This window comes from Lactuca virosa, chromosome 5 (assembly GCF_052849685.1).
Source record: "Lactuca virosa cultivar CGN04683 chromosome 5, Lactuca_virosa_CGN04683_v6, whole genome shotgun sequence".
NCBI classification, from domain to species: Eukaryota; Viridiplantae; Streptophyta; class Magnoliopsida; order Asterales; family Asteraceae; genus Lactuca; species Lactuca virosa.
In genome coordinates this window covers 351,230,452-351,249,130 of record NC_136430.1, presented here as the reverse complement: position 1 = coordinate 351,249,130, position 18,679 = coordinate 351,230,452, and the positions used below count along the sequence as shown (strand labels likewise).

At 35.2% G+C, this 18,679-nt stretch overlaps 1 protein-coding gene across 1 annotated transcript; it reads left to right on the top strand.

Annotated features, from left to right (window-relative positions):
- Positions 1-1,387: 1,387 nt before the first annotated feature.
- Positions 1,388-5,346, top strand: LOC145116290 (sodium/calcium exchanger NCL-like). The gene is made up of 7 exons (XM_079052639.1): positions 1,388-1,886; positions 2,771-2,956; positions 3,055-3,236; positions 3,343-3,488; positions 3,567-3,843; positions 3,922-4,230; positions 4,889-5,346. Exons 1-7 carry the CDS (start codon positions 1,481-1,483, stop codon positions 5,135-5,137), a joined length of 1,755 nt encoding a protein of 584 aa, XP_078908765.1. The 5' UTR covers positions 1,388-1,480; the 3' UTR covers positions 5,138-5,346.
- Positions 5,347-18,679: the final 13,333 nt, after the last annotated feature.

Sequence of the window (18,679 nt, the reverse complement as noted above, 5' to 3'; positions counted from 1 at the left end):
TCATATTTTTTTCGTCTACAAATAATTGAATCTAACTTCCACCTTCTCTATATAAAAGTTGTTCGGTTTTACAGAGAGACACATGAAAACTTAATGTTACTATAAAGCACAAATTGTTGTGTGCGGAGAAAAAATGTTGTGTACGAATCAGTTCCCCTACTAAAATTTATGTCATGAAAAGCATCACACAGACTAATATATTTCTATGTTTGATCTTTGATTTGACCTGAAACTGAAATTTTGTTGTTTATAGATTGTCACAAAATCTGATTTTGTGATACCCAAATAATATGTCAAAATCATATATTTTGAAAAGTATTAATAAAAAATATCATGTTTTCTTTTTAACTTCACGCGGCTTATTATACATTCGGTTGTGTTGGTCTGTTGGATATAGGTTGCAAAATATTGATTTAAACAAAATCTAAGACTACTAGGTGTGAGCAACATGTTATCACATGTTACCACACCCAAAAGGTGTCATGTCAGCATCCTACTCATACATGGTGTTATAACACCCAAGGTGGAAATGGGCAACATCTAATAACATGTGATAACACCAATTATTTTCTATTTTATTTTTTATTTTTTTTGATGTTTTTTTTTCTATATTTCGAATTTGTTTTTTTTTTATTTATTTATATTTGAAACGTAAAAATAAAATTTTAATAAATCTTAAATTAAAAACAAAATTAAAAAAAATTACAACAAAACACAAAAACATTTCAAAACCTAAAAAAAACAAAAAAAAAGATGATAAAACTTACATTTTTTGCCCTAAAACTATTCATCTTCATCTTCCTGACCAACATAGAACTTGAAAGAAATATGTAGAGAAATGTGTGTGATGTAGGTAAAAATAATATAGGTTATGGTATTATATATAAAACTTGATTTTTTTTTTATGTTACCGTTTGATTTAAACGGTCAAAAAATGAAGTCGTTGAAGGAAAATACACAGAAATCACGACGTTACCTCGCGCGATGGCCATAACGTGTATTACCGTAACACCTAATAACGGCTGGAGGGCGGTGTTCCTCCCGCCATGGCGCCGTTATTAGGTGCCATGTCACTAATAACGCCGAGCCCCGTTGCCCACACCCATTCGTCTAACAAAATAATGATTAATATAAAGATAAACATAAATTACTATTATTTTTAGCATAAAAATATAATACGTTGAGTCTTATGAGCTTTTCGATGTAACCATGTTTGAAGTAAAATGTTGTTTTATATTACCAATCCATTAGAAAATATAGAACTTAACGTCTTTTTATATTACCATAAATGATAAATGATGATTAAAGAAGAGGCAAGTTGATGGGTCATATCATATCATATGTTATTAAAGGAAGATTTTTGAATCGTCTTCCCAAAATCAATTTTATCTTTTACGCGCTCCCCACACGTTAAACCTGCATTAAAGCTTCAGTACAAATAACGAAAACACACACACACACAGTCACACCAAATAAGAATATGGCTCACAATATTCTTATCATAATTGCTATCTTCACTACTATCACTGCCGCAACCGCCGGTCGTCTCATCACCACCACCAGCACCACCAATTCCTCCTCTGATATCGTAAATGACGGTGTTCACGGCGGTTCCGGCGGTGTACTTCGTCTTAACCCCTTCCTATCCTTATCATCTTCAACTGACGAATCAGGAATCTGCGAGCAGACTTATGGATTTTTGCCTTGCACCACCACCGTATTTGGCAACCTCTTCCTCATTCTGGTCTACGGTTACCTTATGTTCATCGCCGCTACTTACCTCTCCGCCGGTAGTGAGCTGATGTTGGAGATTTTAGGTCCGGGCATCGTCGGCGGCCTGTTTCTTCCAGTTCTCGGCGCTCTTCCAGACGCTATGCTCATTCTAGGTACAAAAATTAAAACCCTATATGCATAATCTTTTCGAATTCTTATTGGCTTTGGTAAATGGTAACTACTCAAATACTTCCGTTTTATTAAGTTAAATCATCATTATCTTGGGATTATGTTATATCAAAGGATTCATATTTCATAAAAGAAATTGATGTTGATAATTGAGTTAACTAATTAACTAACTGTTCTTGCTGCTTCGTGGGAAGTTTCGATAGAAAAGAAGTAAAAAAAGTAAATAGTAGATAAACAAAAAAAAAGGAAAGGATAATGATTCTTTTCCTGTGATGACACGCAAAGAAAGGACTAAAAGCTATCGATTTTACATATTTGCCCTTCATTTCTAAAATTTGGGTTGTTGATAATCAAAAGATTTTTAGAAATTTCAACTCTGTCCAAATCTGGTCACGTTTAAAAACTAAATATATAAACAAATAAAAATAAAAAACTTACAAATTTCCCTCTCTTTTCTTGGGGGTCATTATTAAGTCGTGATATTCGGTTGATATAACTAACGCATTAATTATTGGATGTGAATATTCTATAGTTTTGAACAAGTGGCATTTTTTATATGCATTTTATGACCTGTACAGCTGACTTGTCAAAACTTTATCTTGTAAGACTTTATTCTTGATTATTTTCCCTTTGTTTATCTAAATCGTATCTCAGTTTTCGTTTGTTCTTTTAATGTTTATTGCTTATTCATTTTTTTCCCTTGTTCATTTTTATTTGTACATGTCATAAATTCGATAAAAGTAAATTGCTATTACTTACATTTAACTTTCTATCATCGTTGTAAAGCTATATGTTCTATGACTGAATAATATAATACAATAATTCTAATATTTTCATATTTTGTATGATCTACTTTTTATATATATAGTATCAGGATTATCTGGAAGCCCAGAAACAGCTCAAGACCAAGTTTCTGTTGGCATGGGATTATTAGCTGGATCAACTGTCATGCTTTTAACTGTCATATGGGGAACATGTATCATTGTAGGCAAATGCGATTTACAAAACTCAATTGCTATAGATAACCAAGATACAAAAGGATTCAACTTAATAGGTACATTAAGAAAAAGTTATATCTTATTCTAGATATGTTAATTATTACAAAACTTAATTATATATCCAAAAAATTAAAATTGTTCTTTTATATTGCAGGCTCTGGTGTAAGTACTGATATTTGGACAAGCTATTCAGCAATGATAATGGCTGTATCTTTGCTCCCTTTTATAGTTGTTCAATTCCCACAAATCATGCATTCAACTTCTGGAAGACACGTGGCAGTGTTAATTGGGCTTATAGTCACCATTTCTCTTTTAATCGCGTACTGCATTTATCAGGTATATATCAAGGGCTAATTAATTAATCACAGAAAATAACCTTAGTTTCATTTAACAATTAGTGAATGTAATAACTCATTCCAATACCTGATACATTTTTTTCCAGGTGTATCAGCCTAATATACAGAAGAGACGCATTGCATTTGCAAAGCATAAGCATGTAAGGTCTAGAATTCTCAATTACTTGAAAACAAACGCATATGAAGGATTTTTAGACGATAAAGGCCACCCTAATCGAGAAGTTTTATTCAGGTGAGTTCTATTACTATTATTATTAAAATTATTTTTATGTAAATGTCACTACTAATTAATTAAATAACTCTATCACAGGCTATTTAACTCGGTTGACGTGAATGGAGACAAACACCTTTCACAAGCTGAACTAAGAGCACTAGTCGTAGGAATGCAATTAAACGACATAAATTTAAATGAAGATGATGCCGTTCTTAAAGTCATGAAAGATTTTGACACATCTGGAAATGATGAAATAGATTTTGAAGAATTTGTATCCGGAATCACAAAATGGATCGAGGAAGCCAAAAGTACAATACTAGCTTCTCATGTTTCTGGTCCTGACACAACAAATTACTTTCATGACTATTACGAGGTATATAAATATAAATTTCTTTTTTAGTTAATGGACTTAATCTGATAAGCTATATGTGGATGTTATATTTGTATGCAGGAAACAAAGAGAGAACACTATCTTTTGGGAGATGAAGGTGGTGATCATGATGAAGAGAATGGTGTAAATGATCCTCAATGGACAACGATAAAGGCGTTGCTATTTTTGTTATTGGGTACGATTGTTGCTGCTTTATTTGCTGATCCATTGGTGGATGCTGTTGGGGGGTTTTCTTCTGCTACAAATATTCCGTCTTTTTTTATCTCGTTCATTGTGTTGCCAATAGCAACCAATTCGAGTGAATCCGTGTCGGCTATCATATTTGCTTCCCGCAAAAAGCAAAGATCTGCTTCACTAACTTTTTCAGAGGTTCGTTTGCTTCTTTGATTCTTTTTTTTTTTGTGTTGAAGATTCTTAATCTCACACATGCGATAGCAACTACACATAAATTTTGTAAAAGAGATTCGTGATCACATATTAGGGCACTTGGTTTGTAAAATGTTTTGGAACAAATAGAATCCCTTAAGAGAAATTGGATCTAGGAAATCATATAATCTATCAGGAATTGGGTTAAATGGAAAAGGAAACGAAAATGGAATTCAATAATAAATATTAAATAATTTTTATAACGAGGGTTCTTTGGTCTTTTACTAAGAAAAGAAAAAGAAGAATATAATTTTATTCCTATCACCTTTTCAATATACATAATAAGGTATATTGGTCTTTTACTAAAAAAAAGAAGAGTGAAATTAAATTCCTTTTTCTCAATACTTATAATTAGGATATTTTAGTCTTTTAAAGGAAGAATAAAATTAAATTCCATCCATCCTCTCCTAATATTCCTATCAAACATTGAATTCGAAGGATCATGAAGGGCTTGAATTTTGTCAATTTGGTAACCAAACATGTCATGTCATGGAATGGACGGATTTCACTTAATATAGTGGGCACATCCTAGGATGTTTTTAAACCCCTTTGAGATATTATTTATGTGTTGACTTTATTTGAATTTATGTTTTTGGCACAGTTATATGGGTCTGCAACGATGAACAATTTGCTTTGCCTATCGGTATTCTTGGCACTTGTTTACGTGCGAGGACTAACATGGGATTTTACATCAGAAGTTCTTGTTATTGTGATCGTTTGCATTGTGATGGGTGTGTTTGGTAGTTTGCGTACGACATTCCCTCTTTGGACATGTTTCATTGCGTTTGTTCTTTACCCGTTCTCCCTTGTTCTTGTATACATTCTCGACTATTGGTATGGTTGGTCATAGATTCAACCAATGTTGTGGTTGGTTGTAAAATATTGATTTTAGCTTAAAGCTAACTAGTTATGTACTACCATATGTCATAACTTTCTTTGTAATTATTTTAATAGGTAGCTAATTAGTTTTAGTAATAGGGAAATGCTATAATTTTGATAACACGTGATGGGAATTGGATCGTTGTGATAAAAGATCTTTTGCGACGTGTTGCAATCAAAGGTGTTCTTTGTGATTGGATTTTTTGGATGTAGATGGTTTAGGGTCAATTAATCTACGAAGAGATATCGTAAAGAGTGTAAGGCTCGACAGGTTGATGTCTTCGACAAGCTTGGTTATATGTTTAACTAACAGACGTCTAAAAATGACTTGGTACTTTATATCAAGAAATCGACAACAATTTATGTTAGAGATTTCCATTTGACATGTGGAGTTCATGATCAATGGGAATTCATCAATGAATATGGGAACATGGTGGGTGTTTTTATGTTCAAAAGGTTAAAAAGGTTTAGTAGGACTTCGGTTTTACACAATTTCTACATGTCGAAAATGTTGGTATTCTGCATGTAATCAATAGTCACAAATTGTATGCACCATTTGTAAGATTTGTTAAGAATGATCATATTCAGGATACAAAAGAACATGTTAGACAAATCAATATCATGGGAGGAAATCATTCTAATGTCATGCCACATAAACAGCCATAGGCTCAAGAAGGTCATAAGACTTATTTAAATGTTTCTTTGGGAGCAATGACATCTCGTGGTGAAGGGAATAAGAGTGGCAGTGACACGATGGAAGCAATACGTTAATTAAGATGAAGGTGAATCTAAAATGAATGAAGCTCTATATATCTAACAGAGTCGTTGTTGGCTGAATTAACGACTCGGAATTCATTCTTAATTTACACTTGTTATGTTGGAATTGTTGGTGATTTTAGTGTCACCATGTCATTTTAAGTAACTGGAACTAACATGTGAGCTAAGGGGCTTATAAATTTGTACTCTATTATATGTACGGGGTTGTGCGGAGTGCACGCATGTATAAGATCGAATTAGAAGCCGGTTCGACGACTAGTCGGGGGTCCGAGGGCAGCGCCCCCGGGTCCGGGGTTTCCAAAGAGGCAGCGCCCCTTTGGCGGGGTCTAGGGGCAGTGCCCCTAGCGGGGTCCAAGGGGCAGAGCCCCTGGCTGGGGTCCCGCTGAATGAAACCCTAATCTTACATATGGGAACATAATGGAAAATTCAATTTCTTGAGGGTGATTATGGTAAAACTAACGAAACTCGTTAGTTTTTGGTAACCCTAAATTCTCATTAAATCCGGATTAACATTACTTTCTTCCAAAGCAACTAATGACGGCCCAACCCTAATGAAACCCTAATCGTGTTTAATATATAAACAACTCTTCCTCAACAGAATAGGGTTACGATCTTAAGCTCTCGTTTCATCATACTTTCACAGAATCCTCTAGCATATTGGTTTACGTCTTCTGTGCCTACAAACGTAAGTGTCCACTTGGATTATCCTAGGTTGAATTTCTTGTAACCCAGGCATAGGGTAGAAATATCAGTTCGGAAAGTGATATCACGATCCAAGTTGGTATGCAGATCTCCACCATAAACCCTAGATTTCCCAACAATCGAACTGATATTTTCTGTTCCTGGAGATGGGTGACTCAATCCGCGAGATGACTACCAAGTTTGTCAAACTGGAGAAATTCGAAGGTGTCGACTTCAGGCGTTGGAAGAAGAAGATGCACTTCATGCTGACTACTCTGAAAGCAGCGTACGTGTTGACTACTCCAAGACCAGCAGAGCCTAAAGAAGGTGTTGTTGAGACGGCTGAAGAGACAAGAAAGAGACAGAAGTGGGACAATGATGACTACAACTGCAAAGGTCACATTCTGAACGGTATGTTTGATGCATTATTTGATATCCATAGTGAAGCCTTGTGTGCCAAGGAGTTGTGGGACACTCTTGAACTGAAATACATTACTGAGGATGCTTCTAGCAAGAAGTTTCTGGTCAGTGACTTTAATAATTATAAGATGGAAGATTCAAGGTATGTCACTGAACAGTACAATGAACTCCTTGGCATATACGGTTAGTTTAAACTGCACCGTATGAATATGGATAAATCCATTGTTGTGTCCACTATCATTGACAAACTGCCTCCGTCCTGGAAAGACTTCAAACATAACTTGAAACATCAAAAGGAGGAACTGTCATTGGTTCAACTTGCTAGTCACATTCGTATTGAAGAATCTCTTCGTGCGAAGGAAAGTGACAAATCTGAAAAACCCAAAGGAAAAGTTGAACCTGGACAGCCCTCGGTTCATATGGTTGAAAACAAACCAAGGAACTAGAACCACAAAGGACATGGAAAACGTAAGCAGGAACATGTCCCAAGCAACTCCAACAAAAAGAGAAAGGATCTGGTTTGTTGGAGGTGCAATCAGGTTGGGCATTGCAAGCGTGATTGTCGTGTGAATTTGGCCAACAATGGTGCTGGAAACAGTGGAGCCAATGGGAAAGTGAACGGATCTTCGGCCCAAGTTAAAGGAGGTCAGTTTTTGACTAACTTTGATAATTCTAATCAGAATTATGTTTATTATGTTTCATTTATCCCTGAATCATTCTATGTGCAGGATGATGATGTTGCTTGGTGGATCGAATCTGGAGCAACGAACCATGTATGCAAGGATAAACGGATGTTTGAAATATTAACTCCGCTTGAAGATGGGTCGGTGCTGAAAATGGGAGACGGTTCTTTTATTCCTATTTGTGGTTTAGGTGTCGTGTGTCTTGAATTTACTTCTGGAAAGACAATTAGATTATTTGACGTTTTGTTTGTTCCCAAGATTCGCAAGAATCTTGTTAGCTCTAGTTGTTTGAATTCTGATGGTTTTAAACAAGTTATTGAGTCGGATAAGTTTGTTTTGTCTAAAGGTGGAATGTTTGTTGGCTTTGGATATTTAAATAATAGAATGTTTCGTTTAAATATTGTTGACAAATTATTATCTGTTCAGAATTCTGCATTTGTATCTTCTGCTTCTAATGTTGATAAATATATGCTTTGGCATGTAAGATTAGGTCATGTCAACTTTAGAAGGATGCATGAGATGTCAAAAGATGGATTAATTCCAGCCTTTGATATGACATCTGATAAATGTAAAACATGCATGCTTACAAAAGTGACAAAACAGCCATTTCCTAGTGTTACTAGAAATTCAACTGTTTTGGAACTTGTACACAGTGACCTGTGTGATTTTCACTCCACTCCTTCTTTGGGAAATAAAAAGTATGTGGTCACTTTTATTGATGACTGCAGTAGGTTTTGCTATGTGTATTTGTTGCATTCTAAGGATGAAGCCTTAGATAAATTCAAAATATACAAAACCGAGGTGGAATTGCAATTGGGCATTCCGGTTAAATGTCTCAGGACTGATAGGGGAGGTGAATATATGGATCCCATATACTTCCAATCAGTGGGTATCATTCATGAGACCATGGCACCTTACACGCCTCAACAGAATGGTATTGCTGAACGCAAAAATCGAGTTTTAAAGGAAATGGTAAACTCGATGTTGTCTTACTCGGGATTGAGTGAAGGATTCTGGGGAGAGGCCATGTTAACGGCCTGCTATCTATTGAATAGGGTTCCAAATAAAAGGAACAAAAACTGTCCCATATGTACTTTGGTTCAAGAAAAAGCCGAATTTGAGTTATTTTCGGGTTTGGGGATGTCGGGCAGTTGTAAAACTCATCGAGCCCAAAAAGAAGAATTTGGGAGAACGTGGAATTGATTGCATATTCATTGGATATGATGAACATTCCAAGGCATATAGGTTTTATGTAATAGAACCTAATGATTCGATTTCGGTTAACACTGTTATCGAATCACGAGATGCAATTTTTGATGAGATGCGGTTTTCATCGATTCAAAGGCCTAAGGATCTGACTTTTGGTGCTCCTAAAGAGCAAAATTCAGAAAGTCGAGATGGTGGTAATGTGCAAGAACCACAAGAGCTTCGTAAAAGCAAAAGAGGCAATATTGTGAAAAATTTCGGATCCGACTTCCAACTATACTTGGTGGAAGGTTCAAGGGATGAAATTAGTCTTGAATACTCTTATTACTATAATATTGAAGATGATCCTAAGACTTATCAAGAGGCCATGGAGTCTCGTGATAGTGCCTTTTGGAAGGAAGCAATTGATGATGAAATGTCATCAATTCTTGAGAACAACACATGCGTGTTGTCTGATTTGCCTCCGGGTTCTAAACCTCTTGGTTGCAAATGGATTTTCAAAAAGGAAATGAATGTTAATGGGACTATTGACAAATTCAAAGCCCGGTTAGTCATTCAAGGTTTTAGAAAAAAACCCGGTATTGACTATTTTGATATGTATGCTCCAGTTGCACGTATTTCTACTATTAGATTGTTGGTTGCCTTGGCAAGTATCCACAATCTGGTTATTCACCAAATGGATGTGAAAACAGCCTTTTTAAATGGTGATCTTGACGAGGAAGTTTACATGAAACAATCAGAAGGTTTCATTATGCCCGGTAAAGAGCATATGGTTTGTAAACTTGTCAAATCTTTGTATGGGCTGAAACAAGCGCCTAAACAATGGCATCAAAAATTTGATGAGGTGATTTTGTCTTTTGGTTTCAAGACAAACCAATGTGACAAATGTTTTTATAGTAGATTTGATGATGCTACTAAAGCTGGGGTGATCATTTGCTTATATGTAGATGACATGTTGATTTTTGGTACCAACCAAAATCAAGTAGATGAAACAAAGAAATTGTTATCATCTAAGTTTTCCATGAAAGATTTAGGAGAGGCTGATGTAATTCTTGGAATAAGAATTAAGAGGATGAACAAAGGATTGGTAATGACTCAAAGTCATTATATTGAGAAAATTCTCAAGCGGTTTAATTTTACTGAGTGTTCTCCTGTGAGTACTCCTATGGACGCAAGTGTGAAATTAATGCCAAATAATGGCGTTCCCATTTCACAATTGGAATACTCTAAGGCTATTGGTAGCTTGATGTATTCCATGACATGTACTAGACCTGATATTGCTTTTGTTGTGGGTAAGTTGAGCAGGTACACTAGCAATCCTAGTGCTCAACATTGGCAAGCAGTGAATAGAGTGTTTAAATATCTCAAGGGAACCATGAATTATGGTTTGAGTTATTTGGGGAGTCCTTCGGTTTTAGAAGGTCATTCAGATGCAAGTTGGATTACCAACATGGAGGACCATTCCTCAACTTCTGGTTGGGTATTCTTGCTTGGGGGAGGTGCCATTTCTTGGCCTTCCAAGAAGTGATCTTGCATTACAAACTCGACAATGGAATCTGAGTTTGTTGCGTTAGCAAGCTACTGGTAAAGAAGCAGAGTGGCTAAGGAATTTAGTCTATGAGATTCCTTTGTGGTCTAAACCGATAGCACCTATTTCTATCCTTTGTGATAGTGCTGCCGCTTTGGCTAAAGCATATAGTCAGGTTTATAATGGCAAGTCTAGACATCTAGGTGTTAGACATAGTATGATTAGAGAATTAATCATGAATGGTGTGATTTCGGTTGAGTTTGTGAAATCGCAACAAAATTTGGCAAATCACTTGACTAGAGGTCTGACAAGAGACTTAGTGCACAAGTCTGTAATCGGGATGGGATTAAAGTCCATTTAATTCTATAATGATGAGACACCCAATTCCCTCCTAATATAATGTTAGGAGTTGAATTCAATGTGGAAAGCTCATACTTATAGATTGGAACACATGAAGTATTCATCCCAGGTATGTGTTCGGTTCTGCAAGTTAGCCAGGTTGAAGTTTAACTTCTTAATGATTCCTTTGATAAATGTATGTGCAGATACATGGAAAGGAGTTACCTACGTGATTGTGAAGTGTAGCCGCATTTCAAGAGGTTGTGGACTTGACCTTGATACGATCATGAGAGGATTGGGACACACGGCTTTATAATAGTGTTAAGTTGTATTATGCTAGAAATTCAATAAACTAGTATGTATTTTACTTTCTGGTATTCAAATGGGTTGATGGGTTCAATTCTTAGAACACCCTGATTCTCGAATATTTGCAAATGTATGATACTAAGTGGAAATTCAATCGTTTCGATATTTTCATTATGTACTAGTTTGGTTTGTTTGATAAAGGTTATGTTTGTTCAAGGGCTACACTAAAAATGGGGGAGGATTGTTGGTGATTTTAGTGTCACCATGTCATTTTAAGTAACTGGAACTAACATGTGAGCTAAGGGGCTTCATAATTTGTACTCTACTATATGTACGGGGTTGTGCGGAGTGCACGCATGTATAAGATCGAATTAGAAGCCGGTTCGACGACTAGTTGGGGGTCCGGGGGCAGCGCCCCCGGGTCCGGGGTTTCCAAAGGGGCAGCGACCCTTTGGCGGGGTCTAGGGGCAGCGCCCCTAGCGGGGTCCAAGGGGTAGAGCCCCTGGCTGGGGTCCCGCTGAATGAAACCCTAATCTTACATATGGGAACATAATGGAAAATTCAATTTCTTGAGGGTGATTATGGTAAAACTAACGAAACTCGTTAGTTTTTGGTAACCCTAAATCCTCATTAAATCCGGATTAACATTACTTGCCTCCAAAGCAACTAATGACGACCCAACCCTAATGAAACCCTAATCGTGTTTAATATATAAACAACTCTTCCTCAACAGAAGAGGGTTACGATCTTAAGCTCTCGTTTCATCATACTTTCACAGAATCCTCTAGCATATTGGCTTACGTCTTCTGTGCCTAGAAACGTAAGTGTCCACTTGGATTATCCTAGGCTGAATTTCTTGTAACCCAGGCATAGGGTAGAAATATCAGTTCGGAAAGTGATATCACGATCCAAGTTGGTATCCGGATCTCCACCATAAACCCTAGATTTCCCAACAGGAATGAAGCATTTCTTGATTTGATAATTCAACATATCAAAAGTATGTGGGCTATGGACCTATGGTAGAGTCACCTTGTCCCATTGGTTTGTTGATAATGTTTTTTGTTGAATGTAAGAATTAGATATGTTTTTTAAAAGTAATGATGTTGAAACGAGAACGGATGATCGATGAACGGTTTGTTTTGGTCAAAATTGAGGGTGTTCTGCTATTCTCAAAATGTTTAATCAAATTATAGTATATTGAGTGTTGGAGTTACATTTAATTAGGTTGATTTTATGGTTATTATTTTGAGGTGTCAAGCGGCAAAAAATTCTCTTCACTTATCTAGGCCTTCCGATTGGTGGTAATATGACATTTATTGGCCGATAGAATTGTATTATAGATAAGTTTTCTAAAATAATTTTAATTAGAAAGTGAAAGCTTTATCTATGGGGGCGTTTAGGCGATGCTTGAAAGGATGTGATGATATTTCATTTTCCTTTTTAAGGTACCTATTACAGACTCTAAATCTCATGGTTTTCTCATGGTTTTGATGTGTGCAAAACAAAACTGGGATGATGATGATATTAGAGACCGTGAGATTTCATGGGTTTTAGTAGAAGGAAATCATGGCCTCTAAAAAAGTGAGAGGATTGGAGATCGGTAGTTTGTTTGCGGCTAATGGAGCTCTTTTATTGAAGCTGAAATGGGGACTTTTAACCGATTCTAATAGGTTATGGTGTTCCACTATTAAAGTCATTCACGACTAGACAATGGTTTTTTGGGAGGCCTAATCAAATTTGTTACTGAGTGGGGTTTAGGTACAAACCTTTTAGGGTTAGATTTGTTATATAATAGAATGTTTCATTGATAAATAATGATGTTAAATCTCATATAAATAGGGATATATAAGAGAAATAATCTAAATCCTAAAGGGCTTGGGTCTAAACTCTAATCACTAATATCCCCCAATAGTTTGATCGAGAAGGGACGATTAAACTGGAAAAACAAAAATATAAAAAATAACATAAATGAAGACAACTATTCTAAACCCTAAAGGACTTGGGCCTAAACCCTAATCAGTAACAAAATTTACATGTGTTTGGAGTGAAATTATAGGTTTTCTTAAACATTTAATATCAAAAAGTATTGATATTGGGATGTTTTCTCATTAGAAGGTAGGAAATGGAAATTTTACTAAATTTCGACACAACTTATGGACCAATTACTCTTCTTTTTGAAACATATTTCCAAAAGCTCTATGCTCTTGAAATTGATAAAAGAAAGTGCTTGGTATGATATGATCGACCTTGGACCCTATGGGAGGGGCACTGTCCTGAGCTCCCATCTTCCCGGTATCAATATAGCTTATGCGAGCGTACATCTCTTAAAGTTGTAATATGAGCTAAATTATGCTCATTTTGTCTCTTTAAGTGTCCATACATATAGGTCGATCTATATTTTATATGTTTTACATAGTTTAACCCATATCTGTAGCACTTGATTTATTTATATTTTTGGAATGAGTTATCGATAATGCTCATGGGAAAATATTCATAACCGTATGGTTTAAGAGTTGTAACCAATTATCCAATTTTCCTCACTCTCTCTCTCTCTCTCTCTCTCTCTATGTGTGTGTGTGTGTGTATATATATATATATATATATATATATATATATATACTAGTTTATAACCCGTGAGAACCACGGTTATAAAATTAATTAAACTTTCTTATTAAAAAATCAAAATTATTAATCAATTATTTTAAATAAATTATTACTTAAGAGATAGTTTTTTTAGTTATATAAAATTATAATCGTTAATTTAAATAAATACGTGAAGTTGTATCACCTTATAAATTGTATTAATTTTATTTTATTTTTTAATCTAATGTTATTAATTTAATATAATTAAAGTGAAAAAAATTAAAAATTAAAAATTAAAATTTAATGTAATTAGGGTGGGAAATTTAAAATTTGAAATGGATAATTAATATGTTGACATGTGGCATGATAAGGACATATAATATTAATGAGGAGTTGTAATATAATGACACTTGTCAATATGAGAATAAATCTATTCATTTACTAGAATAGGGATATATATATATATATATATATATATATATATATATATATATATATATATATATAGAAAGAGAGAGAGAGAGAGAGAGAGGTTGGTTCAAATAAAAACAATAAATAGTGTGAAAACATAAAAACACTACTTTTATGTTATTATTCTGCAATGAATTTTGTATCATCTGATTTATGTCATTATTCACTATTCAGCAATGAATAGATGAATAATCACACATTAAAACTAATATTACAATTACTACAATAGCGTACATACACAAAATTTATAATAAAATAATAACATTTTAATAAATATATGAATAATCAAATGTTAATATTCACATTAAAATTACTTCAATAATATACATATACAACATTCATTCCATAATAATAACATAAACATAGTATTTTTACGTTTTCACATTATTTATTGTATTTAGTTGAACTTGGTTATATATATATATATATATATATATATATATATATATATATATATATATATATATATATATATATATATATATATTCCAATCGGTGATCATCTCTCATATTTTCATCTTTTCTTAGCTGGCTATGGCCCTAAAGATAGCCTCTTCCACCATTTAACCATTTTTACACATCGCCCCTTTGTTTTTTAAATGTCCAACCCTAGCGAATTCTCCAAAAAACGCTTTGGTATCACCAACATCAAAGCATATGCCCCTATTACCAATAATTTAGACAAACTTAATTACAATGCATGGCATGGATTTTTCGATACCAATACCTTACCTTAATTTGGCATGCATGATCATCTCAACACCACTTGGACTCTACCTACCGAAGCTTGGAAGAAATTTGGCTTATTGGTAAAATTGTGGATCTACAACATGACTAGCTAGACACTACTCCAGATGATGATCAAGAACGAACTCATAACAAATGTCGTTTAGAATAGCCTATAGAATATTTTTCATGAAAACAAATATGCTCGAGTCATGAAACTTGATAGTGATCTTCAGAGTACTAAGATTAGGTATCTCTCTATCAATGATTACTGAAAAAATGTCAAAGTCATCTCCGATCTTTTGGCCAATATCGATGAACCCAAATTGGAGAATAACCTAGTCACCTACATGATCAATATACCATTGACAAAAATTATTATCAAGTTATCGATAACATTAACTTATGAAGACACTCTTTCAAAGGCAATATATGCTACTCCTTGGAGAAACTCAATTCGGTCACATTCCCTATGTTCAAATTGTGCACCATTTTTGTAAATGATAACCAAAATTACAACTTTAATTCAAATCAAGGGGATCGCAACAACAATCATTTATGCAACCAATCCTGTAACAATCAAGGTCGACATCCAAATGCCAACTACAATGGTCGTCGCCTAGACAACCATCTCCAACTAACAATTTTACTATCGACCTCAACAGGTTGAACGATGTCGTCTCTTTGGGCTTCCAGGCCTACTAGAAATGTCTCATAGTATGGCCAACATAATTGGCATATAATTCGCCCTCTTAGGCTTCTCAAGGGCCCGCTAGGCAAAACTAAAGCTAACAATCGGGTGTATATCATAGTAAGACACCAATTGTCAACCCGAAAACCATATGCATTATTATTAGTATTGTTGTATCTCTTCAATGACCGATCCACTAACTCACCGGGTACATATGCATCAACCACTAGGTGTTGAAGATGCAAATCACCCTCATCGTTTATGTAGACTTCAAAAATCTCGTTATAGTTGTAGACAGACCCTTCGTACATGTTTTCAAAGTGTCACCAGCATGGGTTTCAACACAACAAAACCGACTCCTCTTTATTAAGTTTTCTACAACACGAAATCGCTTAACTAATACTTTATGTCGACGACATAATTCTCATGACCTCATCACAAACACTTCTTGACCACATCATTTCCTCAATCGGCCAAAAAATTTCCACTACAGACTTAGGAGCTCTCAAATACTTCCTCAGGATTTTAGTAACATGACCACACACTGAGACCCTTTCTCAAAATAAATATACAAGTCACATGAATGCACATCATACTGTTTTTTTCAAACAAATATGTGAATAAAACTTTTAATTGTGCAAATGTGATGAATTGCAAATTACAATCCGTCCAAAACACCAGTTGAGATCGACATCTGACTTAGCACACGCATCTGATCATACCATGTGTTGTTGTCTTTTAGTGTGTAACACTTGACTTTTAATACAACGTACACCTAAAATTTTCATTTTTAAATCATAGATCATAATAGATTGGGTGTTAAGGTTTTTAATGATATTTGTTGTTATAAGGACATTTTGCAAGTGTCAAGGACGATATGGATTTGAAAAAGGTAAAATGGTGTATCCCGAGGTTGTGACAATTATTGCATAACCATTACCAACAAAAATAGTGTGAGGGGTATAAGCATTATTACAAAAAGATTTGAGAATACCTGCTCCAGAATGAACATGATCGGTGACCCTGGTATCCATAACCCATCCGCCATTTCATGAGTCGTTCACTATCATCATGCTAAAAATGCTCGGGAGCGAAGTTGGATGATCTGTACGGCCAAGCCAGGCCCACGAGGGTTGAACAGGATTGTTGGATTAGTGAAAAGCCTGTGAGTTGTCATGTTGAGTTTTCTAGGCCAGTGGCCTGTTTCCTAGAAGCCCATCAACATTATTGGAGTTGGGCCTGCTCTAAGAGGAGTTGGAATGTTGTTGATTAAAGCCCCATGAAGATATAGGAGTCTTGTGAATCACGTAGGAAGGCCACTGATGTGGTTGATTGGTCAGCAGCGGTGGGATGAAGAACCAGTCGTAATATTGACCGATGACGGGAGTTCTAACGATGACAGTGGGCTGAGCTGTGGTGGAATACGATGGTGCGTGGAGACTCTGATTGGTATTTCGTGAACCCCCATGGTGATTGCAACGATAATGGTTTATGTTCCTCGATTTGATGGCGAATTCGTAACATTGGGAAGCTGAGGCTATGAGGAATGACTGTTATGTGATAGTGGAGTTGTTCTGGTGGTGAGAAGTATGTGTTCTTTGGCAAGTAACATGGACATAACTTCGTCAACTAATGGGATTGTTTTACTATGCTCGATGAAACTGGAAGTAGAATCAAATTTACTTAACAATCCATTAAGTGCATAAATAACCACATGTTTTCCTTTACTTTCTCACCAATTCCCTCCATTAAATACGTAATTTTCTTTATTTTGATGATGTAGTGATGAACTGATAAGTCTCCCATTGTGATCGTTTGTAACTTGCTTTCAAGCTCAATAGCGGTGGCATCATTTTTTGATGGAAGAGGGCTTCAATGTTGATCCAAATCTTGTGTGCATTGGCATTGATAGAGTAAACAGAGGTAATAAGGAACTGGAAAATATAACCGAATAGCCAAAGTGTCATAAGTTGGTCAAGGTTTTGCCATTGAGAATTTGTTGGTGCTTGGTTAGGTGCATCATAGGTACTGTCAATATGATCAAGGACCTCAAAGACGATGTAGTGGGATGTGAAAAGATCTCGTCATGGGTCATAGGTGTGGGTGGTTTGATCAAGGATGATCAGTACATATGTTTTGATATTTTTAACAACATATCCCTTGGCAGGAGGAGCAGGAGGAATGAGAATTTCATCACCAGCCATTAGGGTTTGTGTAGGGAAGAAGATGATAGAAAGGAAAGGATCGGTTTTAAGAAGGTAAGGCACACATATACACAATATGCATGGGCATTAGGACTAATTCAATACATGAGAACATGGGCTCTACAATCTAATATAGATGTATACACCAATATATATTTACCGCCACAGACCACCACTGTTCACTATAATAATATAGTACAATATACATGACCACAAATTAGGCTCAACACCAACGCACAAAACATATAGATCTCTACATTCACTTTGTGAGAGACAGTCGCCTTTATTCAAATTCAAGTCCTTAATGTTCCTCCCGATACAAGTACGTCAAAATCTTTAAATCTTCACCAAAGGTCTTCCGTCTCCCCCATTCAATTTTGTGTCAGCTTGAGCGTTCGCCAACCTATCACTCAAACTACGGGAGCATGCTAGTATCGATATATATAGGCCCATCTTCATTTTATGTGTTGTACATAGTCCAGACCTATGTATTGTATCTTTTGATGTATTTATATTTGTGGAATGCAAATCGGTAACTTTCATAGGAAATTCGTTTAATCATAGTTCCTGAGTTAAATTGATTATACTAAATGGTTTGCTATAGTAAAATGACCAATAAGAAACAAAAGACAAAGAAAATGTAATCATCTCAATTGTTACTTACAATTTATATTATACACGTATCCAATTAATAACGGATAAAAATGATACATCTAACCAAACTACGATATTTTACATATTTTTTAGATCAATGTTTTGCGTATAAAAATGATATAATGAAACAATATCAAGCGGCTGAACCTTAGAAATCATTTCCAAACCAATATATTATTCAAAAATTAATCGGTCAGTAGATTTGACACCGAAAACTTAAATTAAATGATAAAAAATGATGGTT